The 25,168-nt window shown below is 42.7% G+C and overlaps 1 protein-coding gene and 1 long non-coding RNA gene across 4 annotated transcripts in view; one reads left to right on the top strand and one right to left on the bottom strand.

Moving 5' to 3' along the window:
* LY86 (lymphocyte antigen 86) overlaps nucleotides 1-25,168 on the top strand; it is a 60,902-nt gene that overhangs the window by 8,988 nt on the left and 26,746 nt on the right. For all 3 annotated transcript variants that reach the window (XR_006202459.1, XM_042937986.1, XM_042937987.1), the window contains exon 2: nucleotides 24,496-24,582. Coding sequence is in view for 2 of the 3 variants with exons in the window: in XM_042937986.1 (XP_042793920.1) it covers nucleotides 24,496-24,582 (87 nt within the window). In the remaining variant the exon portion in view is untranslated. The remainder of the gene's footprint in view (nucleotides 1-24,495; nucleotides 24,583-25,168) is intronic.
* The window catches only part of LOC122219596, a 32,697-nt gene continuing 21,286 nt past the window's right edge, over nucleotides 13,758-25,168 (bottom strand). Inside the window, exons 5-6 of the long non-coding RNA XR_006202460.1 lie at nucleotides 15,718-15,911; nucleotides 13,758-14,038 (exon numbers count right to left, since the gene is read on the bottom strand). This is a non-coding gene — a long non-coding RNA (uncharacterized LOC122219596). The remainder of the gene's footprint in view (nucleotides 14,039-15,717; nucleotides 15,912-25,168) is intronic.

Raw genomic sequence — 25,168 nt, 5'->3', positions numbered from 1 at the left:
GGTAGAGGGAGCACAGGGGACCAAAGCAGCTTGCTTGCTCCAGGCCAAAGAAGGTGAAGGTGAAAGAGCCCCTTTCCAGCCCCAAATTATGCAGCTGCAGAACCTGGCAGAGGCTGACAGGCACCAGGCTCCCAATGATGAAGGAGTACTGAGCCCAGCAGAGTCCTCTGCAATGCTGATAAGAACAAGCTGGAAGGCGCAATGCAGGAGCAATGTTGGTCACACATATGCGGGGGCAGATGCTTCCTTCTAAAACCCAAACAACAGGGCTGGTATTTTAATGGAAAGGGAAAGATGATCCACCCAGGAACTCTGTGTCATGTGAGTTGGTGTTTGGTATCTTTCTGGGATACCTTGTAAAGTGATATACCAGGCCCCTGTACAGTAGCTCTGTTCTGGGACCCTAGAGGAGCCAACCAAGCATTGGAAGGGGTTCTCTGGGGTCCACCAGAAACAATTATTTGACCATCCATCTGGGTGCAGTCAAGGGATGATTCATGCACAGCAGGCAGTGTGCAAGTCACATCTGCCAGCCTCCTTGTGGGATCCAAGAAGGCATCATTGTGTGTCCCTTCTTGAAATTCTGTACCAGTTCCCTCCATGCCTCTCCGCCTTCAGGACAGAAGTGAGTGGTGACCAACCCAATGGCTAGGAGGAGGAAGAAAATATCCTCAGCCTGGAAAATGCTGCTTCCAAGCACAATTAACAGTCGAAGAAGAGCTGCCAATGGGCACCACTATTTGAAGCCTGGTGTATCCCCTTATGGCCAGGTGGGAACTGTGCCAGATCCTGCTGTGGAGAAATCCACAACAGAATGATCAGGGTTCCCTCTGCCTGTTAGCTATTAGAATCTTTTCCCATAGCTGGGATCTTTCCTATTCAAGGGTCCTCCGTATGTTTCCATGCTCAATTCAATCTTCCTACACCATATAATAAAATCCCTTAAGCAATTAAATACTACTTGGACAATTAAGTCAGAATTTTGTAAGTTAAACACTAATTTTATTGCAGACATGCATACATTGGTCACCCATTTATTAATAGAATTATCTTGAACATTTAACCTAATACAACAGATTTCCTTAAATGCTTTAAAATCTTTAAAAACAGGCAAAGCAGATACAAATTACCACAATGATGTTTCCACTTACTACCCTTTTTTCTTAAACTACAGTATTTTTCAAATATTGGTAACATGGGTTTACATTTATGTCTCTAATATGGTTACACTGATATTTATTCGTACCTGTATTCTTACACCTTCCTGGGGTTATAGCCATACTTAGTTCAGTATCTTCCTAGGTGTCTGGGATGTCCCAGACCAAAGATAAAGACTATGACCTCAGACTAGCCAAGGACACAGGTTCTGAGTTACCAGTCAATTGATTCTGGGTTTGATGGCTGGTCAGCAAGCTCTCTTTACTTAAACTTGACCTATTGTGTCCTGAAGACCCTAAGGCCTTTCTTTGCACAAAGTTCCCTGTATCCTAGTGCTTTTTCCTCAAATGGTACGTGTTTCGCAGGGTCATTGTGCTGTTACTGTCCTAGCATTATTATACATTAACCTGGGCTGTCAGCATTGCAGGAAACTTCGTGGTAATGTCAAATGTACAATTAGAAGGGTTGTATAGAAGAAATGATGGGTTCTGTCTGTACAGGTGAGACTAATCTGCACAGCAGTTAGCTGACACATCATCTCAGAACATACACTGAATTGTCTTTCTACTTCTATCTTCTGTGTGAATGCTGGTGCCAATTTGATTGCTGTTGTTGTCTGGCTCTCTATCCAAATTTTATATGAGACCCCTCAAGTTCATCAATCCTACTGTCCCATTTTTTTTCTGGCTCAGTCATAACTCTTGGTCCTTACTCTTACCTACTTCCAAAGGGAGAGAAAAGTGTTTTGTTCTCTGTGGTCTGTCCATAGGGGTAGAAACATTCTGCACCTCCAAATAACTAAGAATGAGGCTACGTGCGCATCTAGTCCTTGGGATGTGACCCGACTTCCTTCCTGCTATTGTTAGGGCTGCAGCTCCCAGACATGCTTGTTAAGTCATTCTCAAAGATAGAGTCATGAGAGATGAGGTCTTCAAGAGCTCAAAACGATAGTCACTGTCTTTGCTGCCTCTTTCCAGCTACTGTCTGGAATTGCTGATTGTGGTTCCCCAACCAGCAGGGAGGAAGTTCCCAGTGGTGTCCTCCCACCCTAATGCCTCTCAGTCAGGGATGAGAAGGACAGGCCACACTAGCACTTCCTTGCCATCTGTTTATAGTTCTGTGGCCAATGTAGCCATTGTAGTTCACAGTGGTAGGATAGCAACAAATTGAGGAGAAAGATGCATAGGGTAAGGTTCCTGGTGCAGCTCTACTGCTCTGTGGGGCCAAGGATCAGTTTCTGACATATTGCCTCATGGCACCTGTTATGGTCATGGATGTCACATGACCATCTATTTCTCCACAAGAATGGAGAGAACGACACATAGAGAGGAGTCAGAATTCTACCACCCCTTTCCACAGGCTCAGGGTAGACTGGAACCTCACACAGAATTGTAAATATTCTGGCCAGAAATAACCTCAGGGCTTCAATACCAAGTGCCTCCTTGTTCAGAGCAACTTGAGCCAGAGAGGCAATGTGTCCTAACCACAGCCACAAAACTGCATGGCAGTTGAACCCAACGGGACCTCCCAGGTCAGCTCTGCTTCCTCTTTTAGCCTGAAAACCATGATGGGTGAGCTCATCCAACTTCAGGTCAAAGATACCACATACAGGGGTGCCTGGGTGGCTCAGTCAGTTAAGCGTCCCACCCTGGATTTCAGCTCAGGTCATGATCTCACAGTTCGTGGGTTTGAGCCCTGCACTGGGCTCTAGGCTGCCAGTGCAGAGACAGCTTGGGATTCTGTCTCTCTCCCTCTGTCTCTGCCCCTCCCCTGCTCATACCCTCTGTCTCTTTCTCTCAAAATAAATAAATAAACTTATAAAAAAAAAGATACCACACGCAGCAAGATCAGAACCTCTCTTTTATACCAATAACCTCAAAGTGCAAAACATCCTCTTCCTATGCAGCCCTTCTCTTAATGCAATTTGTCCATATCTTTTCTTGTCCAAGCTCCTATAAAACAAGAGCCTTTGTATGTACAGAAAACCTATGGGGGCTCATTTATAATACCGAGAAGACCAACGGCTCCATAAATGTACTCTGATTGCAGACCTTACCTAGAAATGACATGGTTTCATAAAGCAGTAAAAGCAAGAACATGTTTCTAATAGAGATGCCTTGCACTGTGATGTGAACCTTGTTAGGTAATCTAATCACAGTTAGTAAACAAATAACCAGGACAGGGGACACCTGATGAAAATATGACAGGTCACTTGGGACCCTAAAGCCCTAACGCTTCATGCCAAGCTGCCTGCTTCTTCTGTTCTTTTCTCCACATGTAGAAAAGCTTCCTCAGTGCAGCCAACTTCAGCCATTAGGCAAATTCCCAAATGCCTAAATCCTTCTGCCCCCACTCCACTGGGGTTGACTGGCTTGGGTCCGAATCTGAGGTGGAGGTTATTCCAAAAGGGAAGTACGAGGAGCCTCAGTTTCCCCAGACACTCTAATTTCTAGCCTGACTTACACTGAGTTGTTTGGGATACAAGTAGTGTGGAGAGTGGGCAGGAATATAATTTTTCCACGGTGAACAATAGCCTTCTGCCTCACATTTGGCTTTGGTTTTTGCTAAATTGAAGAGCAATTCTCATGTGAATATATTCATTAAAAAACAAACAAAAAAAGACCTGAAGAAAAATCGCCAGTGGCTCTTGGTTTATTTGAGCCAGTGGTTGAACAAAGCACAGGATTACAAGCAAGTATCAAGTGTCCTGATTTTTAATGCATAACTGATCTTACAAGAAAATAGAGGAGGTCTTTAGGAACTAAAACAAAGAGAAAGCCTAAAAGCAGAGGAAAGCCAACACTGAAGCCATATCCGCCCTCAGAAAATTTGTCTCCAGGAACTAGAACTCAGGCTTCAGTAGCTGTGTGGGAGTCTGGCAACACAGTCCTATGCTGTACAAGATGGAAAATTGACCCCTCCATGAAGCTCAGTCTTTCAAAAAATTACATCCACAATCTTAAAAGTGGGTAAGAAAAAAAATGATTTGGCAAATATGGAAGACAAGGAAACTTATCTAACTTACCTGGCCTCTGGAATAATAAGTGTTCCCTTAGAATTAGTAGCTACAGACCAGAGAGCCTATAGGCCTGGGTCCAAATGTATATTACCTTCATGATCCAGGAAACCCCAAGTCTAGAAATTAAATTTCAGATGTTTTTTGAACAAACAAAATCTAGAATTTCCCCCAAAAGACTCAGTAAAGGAACTTTCCAAGGGATACTTCAGAAAGAAACACAATGATCTCTCAGAAGTAAGTTTGGAGGGGCACCTAGGTGGCTCAGTCAGTTAAGTGTGTAACATTTGGTTTCAGCTCAGGTCATCTCAGTTCGTGGGTATGAGCCCCACATTGGGATCTCTGCTGGTGGCACAGAGCCTGCTTGGGATTCTTTCTCTCCCTCTCTCTCTCTGCCCCTCCTCCGCTCACACTGTCTCTGTCTCTCTCAAAATAAATAAATAAACTTAAAAAAAAAAAGAAATACTAAAAATACTTTTAAAAAAAGAAGTAAGTTCAGATATGCAAGATGGACTATCAAGAAAAGAGTTGGCAAATTCAAATAAGTGATGAGTATATAAGGATGATAATTATGTCTAGTTTGAAAAGGGAATATATTTGTTTTCCATTGTTGCATCACAAATTAGTCTAAAACTTAGCAGCTTTGAACAACAGACATTACTGTCTCAGGTTTTCTCTGCAGGAGTTTAGGCATGGTTTCACTAGGTGTCTCTGACACAGGGTGTCTTAAAAGGCTGATCAAGGTGTTGGTCTGGACTGCAGCCGTCTCAAGGCTTGACTGAGAGAAGATCTGTTCCCAAACTCATATGAGTGTGGCTAGAGTCAGGCCCCAGAAGGTCACTCCAAGCTCACTCACATGGCTGTTAGCTGGATTCAGGTCCTCAGTGGCTGTTGGCCAGAGGCATCAGTTGCTTGCCACGCGGGCATCTCACAACATGGTGCTGTGCTCCCACAGAGCAAGGGCTCCAAGCAAGAGAGTAAGAGAGGGCAAGAGAGGCAGATTTTTTTGTAGCCTAATTTCAGAAGCAACTTCCCAACACATTCGCGATGCTCTACTGCTTAGAAGCAAGTCACTGGGTCTCTCAGGGGAGAGCTTCACACAAGGGCTTGAATTAGGAGCAGGGTCCACTGGAGGGCGGTATTAGAGGCTGCCTACAACAAAGCCATAATTCAGCACAAATAATAGCACATGGAGGAGGGGGCTGGTGATGCCATAAAGCATTCTGATGTCCTTATCCTTGTATTTATCAGGCAGAGAGTAAAGACCACGTTTACTTTTGCAAAATGAAAAAGTTCTGTTGTCCTATGGTAGTACAACAATGTGAATATACTTAACACTACTGAACTGTGTGCTTGAAGATGATTAAATGTAATAAATCTAAATGATAAATGATAAATCTAATATCATGTGGTTTTCACCACAATAAAATAAATAAATAATGCCAAGAGTAAAAGTAAAAAGGAAAAAAAGCTAATATTTAATTTTAAGCTTTATTAAGTGAAATGTTCATGTTAGAAATTCAAGGGCAACTATTTAAAAACTAGCCATATAGTATATTACTTTCAAACTCGTAAAAGAAAAAAAAACACTCCAATCAATCCAAAAGAATGTCAGAATGAAGGAGACAAAGTAGCATGGAAGGATCAGGGCATTAAGAAAATCCACATGTAAATGAGAAATAATTACAAATATATCAGAGGTCCTAATATATATAAATTGACTAAGGTAAGCGGATTTGTTTTACAAAAAAGAACACTAGCTTGAACTTTAAGAATCAGCTATCTGAATTTTACACCTACACTACAATCCTAAAGCACACCTAAAACACAGACCTACAGTGAACATCACATTTAATGGTGAAACATTGGAAGCATTTCCTTTAAATATAAAAATGAGGCAAGCATGTCTACCATCATTATTTCTATTCCACATTGCACTGAAGGCAGTGAGACAAGAAAAATAAAACATTTAAGCATTTGAAAAGAAGAAACAAAGATGTTATTATATGCATACAATAGGACTGTCCAAGCAGAAAAACCTAATCTAAAAATCATTGGAATTAATAAGAGCATTGCTTGAACAATTTCTTTGGGGACCTATGCATGACATTTATTCCAGGAGATAGCTAGCATGCATAGCTTTGGTTAATTCATTTTCACAGCTGTAGAGTATATAATTATTTGTGTAGACTGCAATTGTATCCACTTTCCTTTTGATTAATCTTTTGGTGGCTTCCAATTTTTTATAATTATAAACTGTTGGCAGCATCTATGATTTATGTCTCCTTGTATCAGAAAAGGTTTCCCAGCCCAGGACTTTTTTTTTTTTCCTACCTCTCAGGTTTAAGGCCAGGCAAAGGTATTTAGAATTGCTCTAGGGTTCTTATCTATAAATGTTTCCCCACAATAACATCTTTCAAATGTTATGTTCTGAAAACATATGAACAGATGCAAGAAAAGGCTGAATAATATCTAAGTGGTTACAGCAATGATGTGAAAGAGAAAGGTGAAGTGTTGAGTCAGGGGTCTACTTAAAACTTAAAACCATCAGGGAAACCTGGGTGACTCAGTGAGTTAAGCCCCTGACTTTGGCTCAGATCATGATCTCACCAGTTTGTGAGTTCAAGCCCTGCGTTGGGCTCTGTGCTGACAGCTTGGAGCCTGGAGCCTGCTTTGGATTCTGTGACTCCCTCTGTCTCTGCCTCTCCCCTGCTCTCTTTCTCTCTCTCTCTCTTTCTCTCTCTCTCTCTCTCTTTCTCTCTCTCTCTCTTTCAAAAATAAACATTAAAAACAACAACAAAAACTTCGCTGTGATCAACGTGCTGCATTTAACTTGAGTGTGGGTGGGGGGCAGGAAGGCTGTGGGTATACAGCAGGTACTCTATCCTCATTGATTAATCTGAAGTGAGGTTTCCCATCTTATTTTTCCTGTTAGTTTGCTATCTTCCAATATAATTCTTTTATTTTATTTTTAGCAAATGTATTTTTAATCCTTTAACCAGGAGGGAAGTCGTAGGATTGTGTTGATTTGGGAAGCAGAGAGATAAGCCCTTTGTTTGCTTAGGAGTTAATTTTGTTGGCAGAAGGGTCAAGCCAAAGGCAGCTGGTTCTTTTCTCCTCCAGCATCGACCTGTGAGTGATCGTAGTCCTATATCATTCATGCCATGGGATCTTATTCCTAGGGTGGTCTGTGTAACACAAGTGACAAAGTGCTGGAGAAGTGTGGGTTTTCCCACAGAAACATCTCCATCCTTCCCATCAGGGAGAGCTCAATTGCAGAGCTGGGACATCCAGCAGACCTATTCTGGCTCTGTCTCCCAATGTGGGGGACACAGGAAGGAATGGTGAACTGGTTTGGGGAATGAGGAATCCTACTTCCTTGATTTCACTACAAGACCCTCTGGAAGAAACTCTGGTTGGGTACCCACTTCATCTTCTCAGGAAATCTCCAAGGCATCTTGAGGAAATGTTGATTCCATGCCCTAGAGATACTGTGCCTCTTATTCTCTGAAGAAGGAGCCAGTGATCCTCCTTGAACATGTCTTCTTCCTTCAAATGCCTTTCTGTGAGTGAGCCCTTCTCTTCATTCTGAATCAAGGTGGTCACATTTGGAGACAGTGTCACTGAGTGACCCCTTTACCAACCCGCTAATAGTGAAGAGGAGGGTCTTTACACATACTATATACTGAATGTTTGTGTCCACCACAAAATTCTTATGTTGAAGCCCTAAACCACAATGTGAAGGTAGTAGGAGGTGGAGCCTGTGGGAAGGTTGGATGAGATTATGTGAAGGGGGTTCCATGATAGGACTAGTGTCCTTATAAGAGGAAGAGACCAAAGAGAGCTTGCTGTCTCCCTCTCTGCCATGCAAGCATACATTGAGAAGGTGGCCATCCGTAATCCAGGAAGAGGGCCCTCACCACAAACCACATCAGCCAGCACCTAGATCTTGGACTTCCAGCCTCCAGAGCTGTGAGAAACAAATGTCTGCTGTTTAAGCCACCCGAGCTGTGGGATTTTGTTATGGCAGCCTGGCAAACTAAGACAACACGTCAGCTCTGTCAATAGGATTGCTTCCTTGAAAAAGTGTAAATTGGTTTTTTCCTCTTGTGGGACTGATTGGAGGCAGCATGGACAATTCATTACCACATGTGGGGAGAGCAGTACCCAAGGGGGACAAAAAATATATCAAGTTGATCTCATACCAGACAGCATTAGGGAAACAGATCTCAAGAATGAACACTTGCCCTGCAGGCCTCTATAGGACGGAGTGTGGCCAAAATTGCTTCAGGGGCCCCGAGGGCAGCATCGGGAAGGAAGGCGGGTGGCAAAGTAAGGAAGCTCCCTGCCACAAGTATCTAAGCCTCCCAACCCACACGTTATTACCAACAATTACCACGGCTACCCCCTGCACTTCATGGCTCCTAGTACCGTAAAACCTTGGATTGCGAGTAACTTGTTCTGTGAGTGTTCTGCAACATAAGCACATTTTTCTAACAAATTTTAACTTGATAAACAAGTGCGTGTGATGTCTTGCAATACGAGTAGTACGAGACGCCAAACATCACATGGTCACAACAGAGAAAATGGCTCTTCTTCCCCAACCCCCCTCTTGCTATGGAATTGTGGGTGATTGTCTCCCATGCTCTGATGCTCAGTCTCAGGCTGCGGTGTTTGGCAGAAATCAGTGATTTTTCAGAATGTTGGAAGGTGCCCACAACTGGCACTAGTGTATTTTTTGTCACTTCAAAGCACCTATGGACAGTCCTTTGCTTTTTCATACAAGAGGAAGCTTAGGAATGCTTTGCTTCATTCTAGGTCAGGCTGCCTGCAGATAGAGATGCTTTCCTCTGCTGCCTTATTGCCAGTTACATTAAATACAGTAGATGACAAGAGTTTATTCATACTGTACTGTAGTCAACATCTGTGCGAGTGTATACAATGGCCCCATGCAGAAAAAGATTCCATTGAGCCAATAGACAGCAGTGATTCTGTTAGTGATAGTGAAAGTTGTCCTACACAATCACCCTCCTCTCTCTTGTGTCCCTCACACCAGCATGAAAGTTTTCAAAGCTAAGTGAAGGTTAATTTATTTTTCTTTATATTTTGTATTTTTTGCATTATATTACAGTATTGTAATCATTTTTATATGAATATTTTGGTGTTGTAGGACGAACCATCTGAGTTTCCATTATTTCTCATGGGGAAATATCAATATACAGGTGCTTTGGATTACAAGCATGTTTCTGGAACGAATTATGCTTGCAAACCAAGGTTTTACTGTATTTGAATCATTTCTGAGAAATTCTTCTCACGTCACAGAGGGAGCCTTGTCACAATCTCCAAGGCTGAGCAGGTATAGAAGCTATCAACCCCATATTGGACCATAAGCTCCTTCTCTGATTTCTCCCTGGGGAACAAGCTTCTCTAGCAAGAATTTTCCTTTAACAAGACCTGCTTACATTGCTGGAGAGAATGTAAAATGTACAGCCCGTACGGAAAACAGCAAAGCTGTTTCTTAGGAAACTAAATATACATTTACCGTATTACTCAGCCATCTCAGTTCCTGGTACATATCCCAGAGAAATGAAAACTATGTCCATATAAACCTGTATGTGACAGATCATAATAGCTTTATCTGTCATAGCCTCAAATTGGCCAAATGTCCTTCAGTAGGTAAATGGTTAACAAACCATAGTGCATCCATACTGTAGAATAGAGCTCAGCAATAAACACGAATTAGCAATAAACACGAATTAGCAATAAACACGAATAGAGCTCAGCAATAAACAAACCATAGTGCATCCATACTGTAGAATAGAGCTCAGCAATAAACACAACCTAGATGGATCTCAAGGATGCTATGCCAAGTAAAAACAACCAATCTCAAAAGGTTACACACCATATGCATCCATTTGTATGACATTCTCAAGATGACAAAATTATATTGATGGAGAGCAGATTGGTGGTTGCTAAGGGTAAGGAAGGGGATAATTATCAAAGGGAGCCTGAGGAATATCCTTTGTATCTATGTCTTGATTGGGGTGGTGGTTACACGCGATAAAATTACGTAAAACTGCACATGCACATGTGTTCACATGTGTATGCACGAGTGCATGTAAAAACTGGTTAAATTCAATTATGTAAAATGTTAGCATGGAGGGAGCCAGGTGAAGGATACACAGGACCTCCCTGTACTCTTCTTGCAACTTCCTGTAAATCTATCATTATTGCAAAATAAAAAGTCAAAAAAAAAAAAAAAGCCCAGCTCTAGGTTTGAGCCTAAGTCCCTGCATCTCACTTTCAGTAGTTCTGTCGACAGCACAAGCTCTGAGCCCCACATGCAGGCTCCACGGCCTTGGCCTCTAGGGCATCTGAGAAATTGGCACCAGAAGGAAGTGTAAAGCTTAAAGCATGGGCACCTGGGTGGCTCAGTCCGTTAAGTGTCCAATTCTTGGTTTCAGCTCAGGTCATGATCTCATAGCTCATGGGTTTCAGCCCCGCATCAGGCTCAGTGCTGACAACGCTGAGCCTGCTTGGGATTCTCTGTCTCTCTGTCTCTCCTTCTCTCTCTGCTCCTCCCCCACTGGCGTTCTCTCTCTCTCTCTCTCTCTCTCTCTCTCAAAATAAATAAATAAACTTAAAAATGTTTTAAAAAGAAAGCTTTAAGTGGTGCCAAGTTTTTCCTTCTACAGATGAGGAAAGAGAGGCTCAGTAAGGTAGGGTGATGGCTGGCTGTCGCCTTGACTTAAATTCTGAGTTAAGTAGAAGTAGCTATTCCTATTACTTCTAGAAAGAGCCCCCTAAAATGGTTAGCCTAGAAGACCACAGTGACACACAGTTGTGGTTTTTGTTCTTGTGGAGTGTGGGATGGTGGGAGGAGAGTATTTAAGGACTGCAAAAGACAAACTGGTTTTGGGTCAAACTGAACATCAGCAGTACAGTTATTCAATTCCACATGATGGGAAGATGTTTGGCAAAGTCTGAGAAAGGGTGAGAACTCAGAGCTTACATGCAAGATGCAGGCCAGTGATGACGGTGCAGTCTTCTTAACCCCAACAACCACAGAAGCATGTGCTTCACTGGGGCGCTTGAGTGGCTCAGTTAGTTAAGTGTCTAACTCTTGATTTTGTCTCAGGTCATGATCTCATGGTCTTGTGCTGACAGTGTAGAGCCTGCTTGGGATTCTCTCTCTCCTTCTCTCTCTGCGCCTCCCTGGCTCATGCTCTCTCTCTCCCAAAATTAAAAAAAACAAAAAACAAAAAAACAGAAATGTGTGCTTCACTAAGGTTGGCACCTTCTTGGGAAATACATAGGAAGAAAGCAGAAATCTACCTTTCCAGTGCCTTTCTAAACAAGAGAAGAAAGAAAGTTAAGTATTCTGGCCTTTTCAGGATCCTTCCTGAGGTGACTCTAGGATCTTTAAGATCTGTGTATGTTCCTACAAACACCACCCACCTCTGACCTCAAGTCTTCGAAGAATCTGAACTGACTGCATATATAACATTCAAGGTGAACGCCACAAATGAAGAACTTCCCTGATTTCACAAAGGGCTTTGTTGGCAAATGTGAAGCTCCCAGAAATTACATGCTCTTGAGGCCTTCAGAGTTTTTGTATGTGTTGTTCTCTCTGCCCAAGTTTCTTGGAAAAGAGTACCTGTGTATAGACAGTCTCTCTGGGTTCATACTGCAGCCCCTTTCAGGTGTGTGACCCTAGACACTTTCCTTAAGCCCTCCTTGCCTCAGTTTCCTAGACTCTAAAATGCAGATAATAATACTATTTCTCTCTTAAGGCTTTTGAAAGTATTCAAGCTAATACACACATAGTGCTTCGAATAGCACCTTTCTGTGGTCAGAGCTACAAAAGTGACCATTGATTTCATTCTCCTGCGTCCCCTGCAGCTGGCAAGTCTGAGCGCTGGCATCATCTCCATTTGGTGGCCATCTCTGACCACTCACACTGGATCACGCACACCCCCCTTGTTCTTTGTTGCACCTTGTAGCTATGCTGTGTGGAGATTGTCTATTCACCTTTCCTTTCTCCTTCTACACTCTGTGTTCCAGAAAGTCACGGGTTATGCCTAAAACTAACTCATCTTTGTATCTTGCACAGTGTTCAGCCCATGGTAGGAGCTTCAAACATGTTCGGGATTTGATCAATAGACTGGTATTAGAGTTCTTGTCTCCCCTGTTGATGTAGCATCTCCTACTCTATTTTCTGGTCACCCACAAAAAATAGGAAGAGTCCAAATGTTGGCAGGCTCTGATTGGTTGGTCTGACTTCAAGTGTGTGTCCCAAACACAATCTCACTAGAAGAACGTTGACCGCCCCCCTCCCTCCCCAGTCTGAGTACTGAGAACTATAGGGGGAAGTGATCTTTATGTCCACTTGTATTAGGAGAAGACAAATTAAAATTGAGACTTATTAAAACAGAAATGTTTTAGCAAAACATCTGAGGAGATAAAGGAGCAGGCAGACCATTTCCAAAATCACTTCAATCCCTTACTTACCCCTGTCTGATTGTTTTTCAACGTTCCTTTATTCACTCAACAATTATCCAGTACCTATTACATAGTGCAAATCAGACAAACAAGATATTGTCGGAGTGTGGAATTCAGAAATAGTAAAGGGACTGTATGTTGTTGTTGTTGTTGTTGTTGTTGTTGTTGTTTTTCATTCTCAAATTCTTATGGAAATATTTTCTGGAGAGTTTATAGCTTAAACCTTACCTCTCTTCTGAAAATGAAAAAGTTTTTATTTCTTGGTAGCCTGTACTTGTGCCTGTGTTCAGGAACAGAGGCAGCCTCTTAAAAAGAAAAAAAATTCAATAAAAAGTAGATGGACCCAGGAACTTTGGTGGCTCAGTCAGTTAAGTGTCTGACTCTTGACTTCAGCTCAGGTCATGGATCTCATGGTTAGCGGGTTCGAGCCCTGCATTGGGCTCTGCACTGGCAGAGCAGAGCCTGCTTGGGATTCTCTCTCTCTCACTCTGCCCCTCCCCCACTCATACTCACCCTGCTCTCTCTCTCTCTCTCTCTCTCTCTCTCTCTCTCTCTCCCTCTCTCTTTCTCTCTCAAAATAGATAAATAAACTTAAAAAAAAAAAGTAGATGGACATGTTGACATTCCATCCCCAAAGGTCATGGAGGTTTATGGAGAGATACCAAACACATACAACATGACACATTCTGCCGACAATGACACCCAAAGGTTCTGAGCCCCACCATGGTGGACCTTGGTCACCTTTGTGGACACAAAGGGTATAGGAAAGTAAAGCCAATTAGGCCACAAAAGACACAACTAATCGTTTAATTATATACTTAATTAAGGCCAGAATGTCTTTTATTTTCAATCACAAAGTTTTAGTATTTTTAAGTTTATTTACTTATTTATTTTGAGAGGGTGTGGGGTGCTTATGGGAAGAGCAGAGAGAGAGACAAAGAGAGGATCCCAAGCAGGCTCTGAGCTGTCAGTGCAGAGCTTGATGTAGGGCTCAAACCCACAAACCATGAGATCATGACCTGAGCAGAAATGAAGAGTTGGACTCTTAAACGACTGAGCCATCCAGACACCCCAAGTTTTTAGTATTTTTTAATTTCAGGGATTGCTTGGATCCCTACACAAAAGTGATTGCTCCCCCCTCAGCACAGAGGTCTGAGTGAGCCCTGTAGGCAGCCCACTGGTCCTGGATGGCCAGCTTCTCTGAGCCCATACTTTCTCTTCCCCTCACATGCCCCCCACCCTATGCCCACTCTCTCCCAACAGCCCTCAATGTCCACCTTTTTACCTCTATCCTCTTGGTCCCTGGACCCCATCTCAAACCTTTTCATGCCTGGGTTAGTGTTTGGCATTGAGTCCATGTTCCTGAAATGAAGCAGAAAAAAATTCTCTTAAGGGGCTGTTCCAAGAATTCTAACTAAGCCTTTCTTGAACGAATTCCTTTACAAGCCACTGGGGTGGCTACTGAAGCCCTGGAGCGCCTGGTGTGCTTCCAGACCCTCAGCATGGAGACAATGGGAAATATTTTGTCTAGAGAAAGAAGTTAGAGAGAGGAAGACAGGTAGGGGGGGGCCAGGAATATGGTGAAACACCCTCCCCCTCCCCCCCGTTTCTTCATACAATCTATAAATTTGTGAAAAGTTTTGTGAGGAGATTTCTTAGGAAATCTGTGAAGTGATTAAATTTTCAGCCTGGAATAATAGCACAATAGATCTAGAAGCCCACCCATGCCAACCCAAGCTCAGGGAATGAGCACACAACTTACTGTGGCTTATGACCATGGTTTTCACAAGTCGCTGAACAATAGAATCACCTGCGGAGTATATACGAATCTTGAGGCCCAGACAGTATCCAGAACATCTGAGGCAGGACCCAGGCATCAGTAATTTTACAGAGCTCCCCAGGTGACTCCAATGTGCAGCCACGTTTAAGAACAAGGGACAAAGAACATCTCCAACCTCTAACCGTGTTCAGTGTGATCCTATTTATATCTCAACGGCTGAGAGGCTCTAGCTGACATCTAGGTTTTGTTTCAGAAATATCTATTGAACTTTACTAAATTATTTTAAACCCTAGAGTGCTCTTAATGTGACAAAGAAAATTTTAAAAAGAAGTTAGTTTCATTTTGAATGGTCACAAGAAGTATAGTCAATGTGGCCCTAACAGAATCCATCCTTTTTTGCCCAATGATTGAAAATCTACTATGTAGTTACCACTGGCCTAGATGCTTTACATGAATTATTTTTAGTTTTTTAAATGTTTATTTATTTATTTTGAGAGAGAGAGAGAGAGATCAGGAGAAGGGCAGAGAGAGAGGGAGACAGAATCCCAAGCAGACTCTATGCTGTCAACACAGAGCCTGACTTGGGGCTTGAACCCATGAACCATGAGATTATGACCTGAGGTGAAGGTGGACCTTCAACCAACTGAGCCATCAAGGCACCCCTTGGATTGCTTAATTCCTACAAAAACCGTCTAACACCTCTGTTTTTTCATCTGTGCTTTCCCAAAGTCCTTTGGGTTGGGAAACAGCCACCCAGCTTTGCAGAGTAACAGTGAGCTAGGCAATCCTAGCAAACAATCCTTGCAAGGAAGTCTAGCCAGCAAGCCTAGCAAAACTGAGGACTCAGGTCTGCCTTGCCTTGTCCCTCCTCATGATCAACCTGAGACACAAGAGGAACAGTCTTGGTGCATGTATCTGGGTTCATTCCACTTCTGTCCAGAGCTCTGTTTCCTTCTCTGAGTCAGTTGACCTCTCTTGCTGTTTGTCTATCACACACAGCTGTGTGAGAGCAAAGCCACAGCAGGCTGAGTCTGGAGACTGGAGTCCATCACTTTGCTGCCCTAGATCTCAGCCTCTTCATCACAAAATGGAGATATTAATACCTGATGTCCTGGCCACCCACAAGACAGGGGCCAGAGTCAATGATTCATATATATCTTAGAACCTCCTGGTACTTTGGGTGCAAGTCCAGTTCTATAAATAAGCAGACAGGGATGATGTCAGATGTTCCCTCTCACCCAGTTTACTGGCCCCTACTCACTTATGCTTCATATTCCACAGCATCAGATGCCAAGGACAAAGTCCTTAGCTTTTTCCCAGTTCATGATTTACAGAAGCAGGAGGGAATTCCTTTTCAGCGTGCCCAGCATTTGAAGAATAGTCCCAGAGTTTATCTTCAAAGCCACACACACCATCAAGTACACCACCTGTACATCATAACCCAGTCCTTGTGCCCTGTCAGAAAATAGAAAGATTTGCAGGAAATGCAGAAGTGAAATATGACAGGTATATCCTGATTGTGTCTCAGTGTCACCAAACACTGCCATGGTTTCTGACATACCTAAGCCAAAGAGTATGAAACCACATGTGTGCTCCTTCCTGGGAAAGAAGTTTACCTGCTGGCGAAATGTAAATCCCCACCCTCAAAGTGTAGTGGAGACTCATGCTCTGAAGTCTAATTTTCCATTAAAAGGAAAAAAAGACATTTTAGCTTTTCTCCATTTTTCTATCCCGTATGGATTAACTACAGATTAGCAACAGAAAGTTAAATAATTTTAAATACTAAACAGAATAGGCAAGTTCCTTGGATGCTTCTAGACTTGGGGGAGCCTACTCAATCAACATCAACAGTAAGGCTCTGGGTAAACTGTCCTAGTCAAACACAGTTTGAATACACCATCTGCCTATCCAAGATAAAACGAGAAGTCAGACCATACATCTGACTTTGGCTGTGTGAGTCAATTCCCAAGGAAATACCTCCAAAGAGACTGGAACATGGTGGGACTGCTATTATTTGAATTAATGGCCCATTGGGGGGCATCCCTGCGCTGTCCTAGAGTAACAAGATTTGAAAGGCAGAAATAAAAAGATATCAGGAAATAACAGAGCAACATAGGTAAAATACGTTTGCCACATTATAAGTCACTTCTCTATCTTCAAAGGCAGAGAGGGAGTCTGAGGGAAGGGGTAGAAGGAACGTACCACAATGGCATCAAGGACGAAAAGAGGAAAGTTAATTTTATGTTGCCATGGTAATGAATTTCCAGCAAAGACATCTCACTTACATATGAAACCTTACACACCATCCTCTTTTTAGGGATCCACAGTGACCCTTGACAGTTGTCCTGCGAATCACACAAACAAATTAAAATACCCCAATCAAAAAAGGCAGACTTCCAGATCCATGCACAATTAGGCCTGTATAAGATACAGAATACAAATTTGCAGAATTGGTAATCATGTAACTTAAAGGAAGAAGTCAAAAGCAAGGCCTATTTGTTGTTTGGAGTTTTGGGGGGGAAAAGAATTCTGAAAGATGGCAGAGGAATGAGTATCTTCTACTATTTGGCCTGGGATTAGATTTTTGACCACACTCTGAAACTCCATCCTAAGTGCCAAAGCAAAATTCTTATTATGATGATGATAAAGTTAATGTACTAACACCTTCCAAGAGAAACTTCCAGGTATGGGGAGAGGTTTGATATCACTGGCCTTCCAACTCAGTCTTCCCCGGTAATTGCTGGCACCCACCAAGCCTGGAAATAAATGCTCAACTTCCCTTCTGTTATCATCAGACTAACTGACTTTCTGTCCTTCCCATCTATTTATCCAACCAACTGATATTCTGAGATATGCCTACTAGACTAGATTCTGGTTATGTGGTGATGAGTAAACAAAGCCTAGCTCCTGACCACTCACAGCTTATACCCTAGTGCAATCTACCAGAGTGCAAACTAGTAATAATTCCCACACTCACGATGATAAAAATATACACAGGGTACCATGAGAGACCAGGGGAAGGACAGGTGAGAAAACCCCAGTTGGAATCCTGGGGAGGGGGTAGTTGAGCCGGACTGTGAAGGTGTAGAAAACAAAACAAAACAAAACAAAAAGTAGGGGAGGCAATCAAAGTTTTCCTATGTGGGGTCTAAACTTCTCACAAGACATTTACTGGAAATTGGCCAAATTGATTTTTACACTGCAGATAGAGGGAAACATGCTTTCGGAAACCAGAGAATAAAAGTAAGACTGATTTATCAGCAAAAACTGACTTAGCACCTGCCATTGGAGGTGCATATCAGATATGACGGGAAGGGGAGGAGTAATCAAAATACAAGGGAGGCGAATATGATACAATAATATACAATAGAAAGGTCCTGCCCTCGAAGATCTGACATTGGTTGAGGAAGCAAGACATTATCATATAAAGCATTGAGTAACTATGCAATGTAGCCCATGTTACATGCTAAATAATCAGCATAGATCATAAATTCATAGGAATAAAAAGAAAGAAGCTGGTGGAATGAGGTAATATATTTCCCAAAGAGGTCAGGGTTTGGATAGAAGGGAGAGAAACCATTGCAGGTAAGGAAAGCACGGATCATATCATGTCACCCTCTCCTTCTACAATCATCAATGGCTCCCCAAACATAGTTACTGGCTCACTCTTTGGGCTTCCATGGGCCAGGACATCCCTACTCATATACTCCTGAAAACTAAGATGGCTTCTTTGAATCTCTATATCCCAAGCATTAAGCACAGTGCCTACCACTGATAGGGAGTTCAATATATCCACCCCAGAAACATATGGAGCCAGTCAGAGATATTTGAATCCCAAGTTACTTTGGACCATATAAGAACAAGAAGGATTGTGAAGGCACAATTTGAAGAGCTATTGAGGGTTCCAGCAATACAACACAAAAGGCCCCCCATGATGATGAATTCTATGCATCCACTTGGCTAGGCTCTGGTGCCCATTTGTTTGGTCAAGGTGTTGCAGTGAAGATCGGGGCACCTGGGTGGCTCAGTCGGTTAAGCATCCGAATCTTGATATCGGCTCAGGCCGTGATCTCATGGTTGTGAGATCGAGCCCCACATCAGGCTCTGCACTGAGCATGGAGCCTGCTTGGGATTCTCTCTCCCTCTCCCTCTGCCCCTCCCTCTGTTTGTTCATGTGTGTGTGCAAGTGCTCTCTCTCTAAATAAAAAAATAAACTTAAAAAATAAAAGATGCTCCCTTGAAGGTATTTATGGATGTGATTAACATTTATAATCAATAAGCTTTGAGTAACGCTGGTTATCCTCGCTAATGTGGGTGAGACTCATCCAATCCTTTGATGGCCTTAAGAGAAAATTCTGAAGTTTCCAGAAGAAGCAGCAATTCAGTTGCAAGGCTGCCACCACAGAAATGCAACCTGAGTTTCTAGCCTGCTGTCCTGCCCTGCAGATTTCAGACTTGCTAGCCCACATCCACTCATAGTCACACAAGGAAGAGAGAGACAGAGAGAGACAGAGAGAGACAGAGAGAGAGATTACCTTCGTGCAGCAGGAAGAACATGGATAAGCCTAGAGATCGACTTGGCAGAGACATGGGAAGGCCAGTGGAGGTGAGGCTTGAGCTGGCACTGCCATAAGAGCAGAAGAGCCAGTGCTTCACCCAGTTTTTTAAAAATGTTTATTCATTCTTTTTGAGAGAGAGCAGTAGTGGGGAAGGGACAGAGAGACAGACACAGAATCTGAAGCAGGCTCCAGCCTCTCTGAGCTGTCAGCCCAGAGCCTGACATGGGGCTTGAACTCACAAACCACAAGATCATGACCTGAGCCCAAGTTTGATGCTCAGCCGACTGAGCCACCCAGACGCCCCAGTGCTTCACCCATCTTGCAACAGTTTGTAAAACCTAAGCAATCAAAATGTAAAGGCATCCATGTGCACGTGTGCATACACATACACACATGCACACACACACACACACACACACACACAAACACACGCACATAAATGTGTATAAAACTGGTACAGTCTGAATAAACTCTGTTCATGGTACCAGTGTCAGAGTCCTGGTTCTGATGTTGTACTCTATTATATGTAAGATGTTGTGATGGGGGAAAGCAGAATGAAGGGTGAGTGAAACTTCTCAGTATCTTTTTGCAACATCTTGTGAGAATATAATTATTCAAAATATTAAGTAAAAAGTAACCCTCAAGCAGAGCTATGAGATATTTAAAAAATAGTAGCATGAGATTTGGCCCCTCTGGTAACCCTCAAAGCACCCAGCAATACGGCTGCTGCCTGCCAGGTGACACCCATGGACTCCAGGACTCAGCAACCGATGCCTGAGAACAAAGCAGCAAGGAACCCAGCAGAGGGCACTACCCGCCCCCAGACCCATCAAGCTTGCATCCCCACCACCCTCCAGTAAGGAACTACATTTCCAGAGCCTGTGCTGTTGGGTTTAGTGTTCTATCCTGATTCTAGCTGAGGCTTGGCACTGACGAGAAACTACCAAGGCGAGCTTGTCCTCTCCTGGACCATCCAATTCTGGCCCAGACCAGGTGAACGCAGGCCACCAACAGAGATTAAGGCACAAAAATTGTTCTGGAGCTGAGATTTGTTAAGACCCTGCTCACACTTAGTCCCACCTGTTTATCTAATTCTATTCTACTCTATGGATGAGCAGGAAAACAGCTCCAGGACCACTGCCCTTAATATGCAAGGCAGATGCAGCCAGCTGCTTTCCCAAAGCCTCTTCCTCACCCCCAGCACCATTTGCTTTCAGCTGTTTAGAGGAGCCTGCCTTCCATATGCACACGTGTCCCAGAGGCCAGGGACAGCAGAGGCAGTTTGGGGCATCCCGGGCTCACTCCCTGCAACTTGGGCAGAACCCATAGATGTCAACAGAACAGACAGAAGGGGGTTATAACACAGAGGCTAAGGAAAAAAATATTCAAAATGAAAAGACTGTATATTTCACGATGAAGCTTTGGCTTTTTCCTCAGCTCATTTGCCATTCTACAATGAAGTGTCTAGAAGAAACATTTATCTCTGCCCTCATAGCCCGGGAACACCAACTCTCATTAACTTTCCAATTTCATTCTTTCAGAAGATCCAAGTTCAGATAATCCAATTTATATGTATTAAAAATTACTTGAGGCAAGTGTCCAAGGGACTCTCTCCTCTCACCACCACCACCCCGCTCCCAGCAGTTTTCAAATTACATAAGAAGAACTACTTAAAAAATGCAATCCGCCATCTTTTATTTTGGTAGGCGATTCCGAGCCACTTGCCTGGTAAGCGACAAAGAAGTTCTTGAAAATAGAGGTTCTCCACCACAGGCGGATTTGTCCTCCAGGACACATTTTGGCAATGTCTGGAGACATCTTTGGATGTCACAATTGGATTTAGGGGTAGGGGGTGCTGCTGGTATCTGGGGGGTCAAGGCCAAAGATGTGGCTAACATCCTACAATGCACGGGACAACTCCCACAAAAAAGGGTTACCTGACCCAAAAAGTCAGTAGTGCCAAGGTTGAGAAAACCTGTCTTAGAGTTCTCTACAAGTTTACTATATACAACATTTATCATTCAATTCATCAAACAATCACTTGGAACTTAGCATAATCTTAAAGCATTGTGCTAGACCCTGAGGCTGGAAGCCTGCCTTACAGCATCTAGTAGAGGGATGGCAAAGGTATAAAGAAAATACAAGGCAATATAGAGCCTGAGTGAAAACACAAATCTGCAGAGGGAAGGCTAGCCTCTGAGGATGAGACTGGGGGACAGGAGGAATTGATGTCACTTTTCCCAAGACAACTACAAACTGCATGTTCACGCTCAAATATAAAATTTGATCACAAATATAGGATAAAAATAACCACTAGGAAAGATCACCAAACCCTTAAGAGATTTTGAAGCAATCTGTCTTTTTTTTTTAAGTTTATTTATTTTGAAAGAGAGAGAGAGAGCTGAAGGGGCAGAGAGTGAAGGAGAGAGAATCCCAAGCAGGCTCTGCACCATCAGCACATAGCCGGATGTAGGGCTTGAACCCATAAATCAGGAGAACATGACCTGAGCTGAAAGAGTCAAAAGCTTAACCAACTGAGCCATCCAGGTGCCCCTAAAGCAATCTATTTTAATGTTTTTGTGTATCCAGCCTCAGAGAGAAGCAATCTATTGCTTTCTTTGTGACTTTGTTCCCTATTAAGATTATTCTCCTGGGCATGTCTAGATAGCTAAGTCAGTGAAGTTGTTCAACTCTTGATTTCAGCTTAGATCTTGATCTCACAGTTCGTGGGATGGATCCCCATGGCCCTGGCCCCTAGGGCATCTGAGAAACTGGCACCAGAAGGAAGTGTAAAGCTTAAAGCGAGGGTGCCTGGGTGCCTTAGTTGGTTAAGCGTCATGATCTTGGTTTTGACTCAGGTCATGATCTCACAGTTCGTGGGTTTGAGCCTGGCATCAGGCTCTGTGGTTACAGTGCTGAATCTGCTTGGGCCTCTCTCTCTCTCTCTCTCTCTCTCTCTCTCTGCCCCTCACCCCCCAAAGAAATACAATTTTTTAAGATTATTTTTCTAACAATATTTTTCCAGTATCAAGATGTTTTATTTCCTTCTCCTGCCCTTTGTTTATTTTTTCTATCTAAACTTTTAAAACATCAGTAAACATTCAGGTGCACTTTCCTAAATGTCTGTTCATTGGCCACTTTTTGTCAATACTGAGTGCCAAATACTGAGCAGGGACGATTGTCTCCATACCTCCTTCTCCCATTCCCCAAGCTGAAAGAATCCCAGGACCACACAAAGGTGCTTATGAAGGAGTAAAATGAGCAAGACAGAATGGCCTTTCCTCAGGAAAATGAGTGGCCAGATCAAAGAGGGTTTGATCAAACGAAGTGCACCTTAGATTAGATTTGCAAGGCAAAATAGCCTAGTGATCATTTCCACAGCAGATACCACAGACAATCACATATCTTCCAGGTCAGCAGTGTGGATGATAAAACTGTCTGGAACACCATCATTGACAAATGTGAGCTCATAGCTAAGCTGAAATTAAAACCAGTTATGAAACAGAATTATCACATGCCATATGCCTGCGCACAAAATATTCCAGGCCATCTTACAAATTAAATCATTAACATACATCTTTGAGGCTCTACTTCATGAATACTTCTGCACAATACTGGGCTGTAATTTTTTGTTTGTTGTTAAGTCTGGGCTTGAATCTTGACTCTACCCACATGATAGAGTGGGACCTGGATAAGTTCATAGAACCTCTCTGAGTCTATATTTTCCCATCTGTGAAATGAGGAAAATCATAGTTCTCTCTCAAGATTGTTGTTTATTCAATTGGTCTAAGTCCTATCAGGAAAATACAGATCATGTCAGTAATTTTCACTGGGACAGCGAGGAAGCAGCAACCACCAGGAGGGTTGGGAGAGCAGGGGGCAGAAGTTGGAGTTACCAGAACCTGGAAGCTTCAAAGAAGGACTCTGTAAAGTTGAGGCACAGATTGCTGGGGAAAGGGAGACAGTTTCTGCAGCAGAAACTATTGTAGCAGAAGCTTAGGAGCCCACAGAGATGAGCCTCAGCTCATTCTGGGAAGGTGTAGAAGAGAGCTGGACACTGGAACCTATTGCCACTGCCAGGGTGACAGGCCATTTCCAGGTGACACTCTTAGGAACTAACAAGTATGCAAGAAGGAGCAGATTCCTTCCCTCACTCAGCCTCAGTCTTCCTCTGGCACTTCTGCTGGTGGGTGGCAAAGGAAAAGCATAATTGCGGAGAGCCCTGGTTTACACAGCACAGTTTGGAAGACTGGATCTGGAGCTGAGGAAGAACAGCTTAACTCATGGCCCATTCAATCCATTTGTTCCCTATAGGTACAGGGTGTTTTCCATACAGCCGACTGCAGGGCTCTGCTCTACACACTAGGGAGTCGGGAGGATGAAACAGAAAACTCTTATAAAGTGCACAACTCATTGACCATTACAACTTAGACTCTCAGTTAAAATCAGTTCTCTCTCTCAGGCCCAGTGGGAAACAAAAAGAAAGGACATAGAAACCAAAACAAAACAAAAACCCAGCTCCTTTCTTTCAGGAGCTTCCAAGTTTAGATTGAGTGTTGTAGGATGAATCCAAGAGCAGATTACAAAGTAATATGTGTTGGTACATTTTGAAATAATATTTCAGACAACTGTTTTAAGAATTTGGAGAAGCCAAAAAATATTTGGGGGATAGTCAGGGAAACGCTCACAAAAAAGATGGGAATGAGCAAGTCCTCAGTATTAGACAACAGCCAAAAGGGTGAGACCATTACATGTTAGAGAAAGCACCTTAGCAGGTAACTTGGCAGGAATTTGCTGGGTGATTACCTGATCTCAAAACATGGAGGATGAACTAACGATATGGAGTATGGAAGGTGGGGCCAGTAGGACATTTCCTGACTTTATTCTGAGGCATAAATGAACTTCTGGAGATTTCTGATGAGCAGAAGTGCAAAAGATATTATCTTTGCAGTCCCTATCATATCTAGCACAATACCTCACATATAATGGAATATTTGGGAAAAAAATATTACATTGAATGATATGAGATGGCATGAAATTACAAAGGCAGGTCTTAACTTTGAAAATTTGTATAGATTTCCCTCTGTTTTAATTATAATAATGCTTTGTGAAATGTTTAGAATAACCAATAAGCAATTTTAAGGCCAAAGGTTCAGGAACTAAAAGAATTCAAGTAACGATAAAAATGTCAAGTCGGATTGTCACCCACCCATCAAGACACCTTGCTCATTCCAGATTGACAGCCTTCCATTGGTGAACATCGCGTTGACCAATATTGGCTTTGGAGAGACTTGGAGGGATTATTGAAGACATTGTGAATTTATGCAAAAAAAAAAAAAAAGTGCTGGGCAACATGGTGTTGAATCCATTTTAGTGATTCACGTAGGAGAAAAAAAAAATATCATTCGTGTGAATTCTTAATGTGAGTTTGCAGAGTATACAATGTACTCACACCTAATCTGTTGTGTTCTTCTTGGCAGATCCACTACAAGATTTTGGCTTTTCTGTTGACCAGTGTTCTAAACACTTGAAGTCAAATCTCAACATTAGGCTTGGAATCGTTCTGAGTAAGTGAAGATTATTGACATGAAATGAAACATTGCACCATCTCTTCCTGCTCCACACACCCCCATTTCTTACATTAACTCTAGTGGCTAGCTAAGCCACTGTTGCCCACCATTCTGTGGGATTAACTCTATTTCCATCTCCATTTTCACTTCTCTTCCTGAGTGATATCCAGACACAGTAGAACTCTCACTGAATGCTGTGATTTTGTACTGAAAAGACTCTAAGCATTCATTTGGATGATATAAGCACCTGGAATCAGTATATCCAACAGCAACAAAAGATAACATGTCAAGCCTAAATATTGATGTCTATGCAGGAAAGAGCTTTTGCTTTGTTATCCCAGCAGCAAACAAGTCAACCTCCAGCAGCATAGCTTATAATTTGCTTTATTTCATTTCCCAAAGAGTTAATGTGATTCCTGAAACTTGTGACAAAGGTAAATACCTTCTCCCTCCACCCCAATCAATGAGCTAGGTAGCTGTCTGATTGTTTGTTTTTATTTAGCTATGCCTTTAACAGTTAATCATTATATTGCTATAGCTACTAGAGTATCTCCTTTCTAAAGTGGTTTTATCAAAGCCAGAA

Source organism: Panthera leo, chromosome B2 (assembly GCF_018350215.1).
Source record: "Panthera leo isolate Ple1 chromosome B2, P.leo_Ple1_pat1.1, whole genome shotgun sequence".
NCBI classification, from domain to species: Eukaryota; Metazoa; Chordata; class Mammalia; order Carnivora; family Felidae; genus Panthera; species Panthera leo.
Note: the sequence above shows the minus strand (reverse complement) of the source record. Positions and strands in the feature narration are given on the sequence as shown.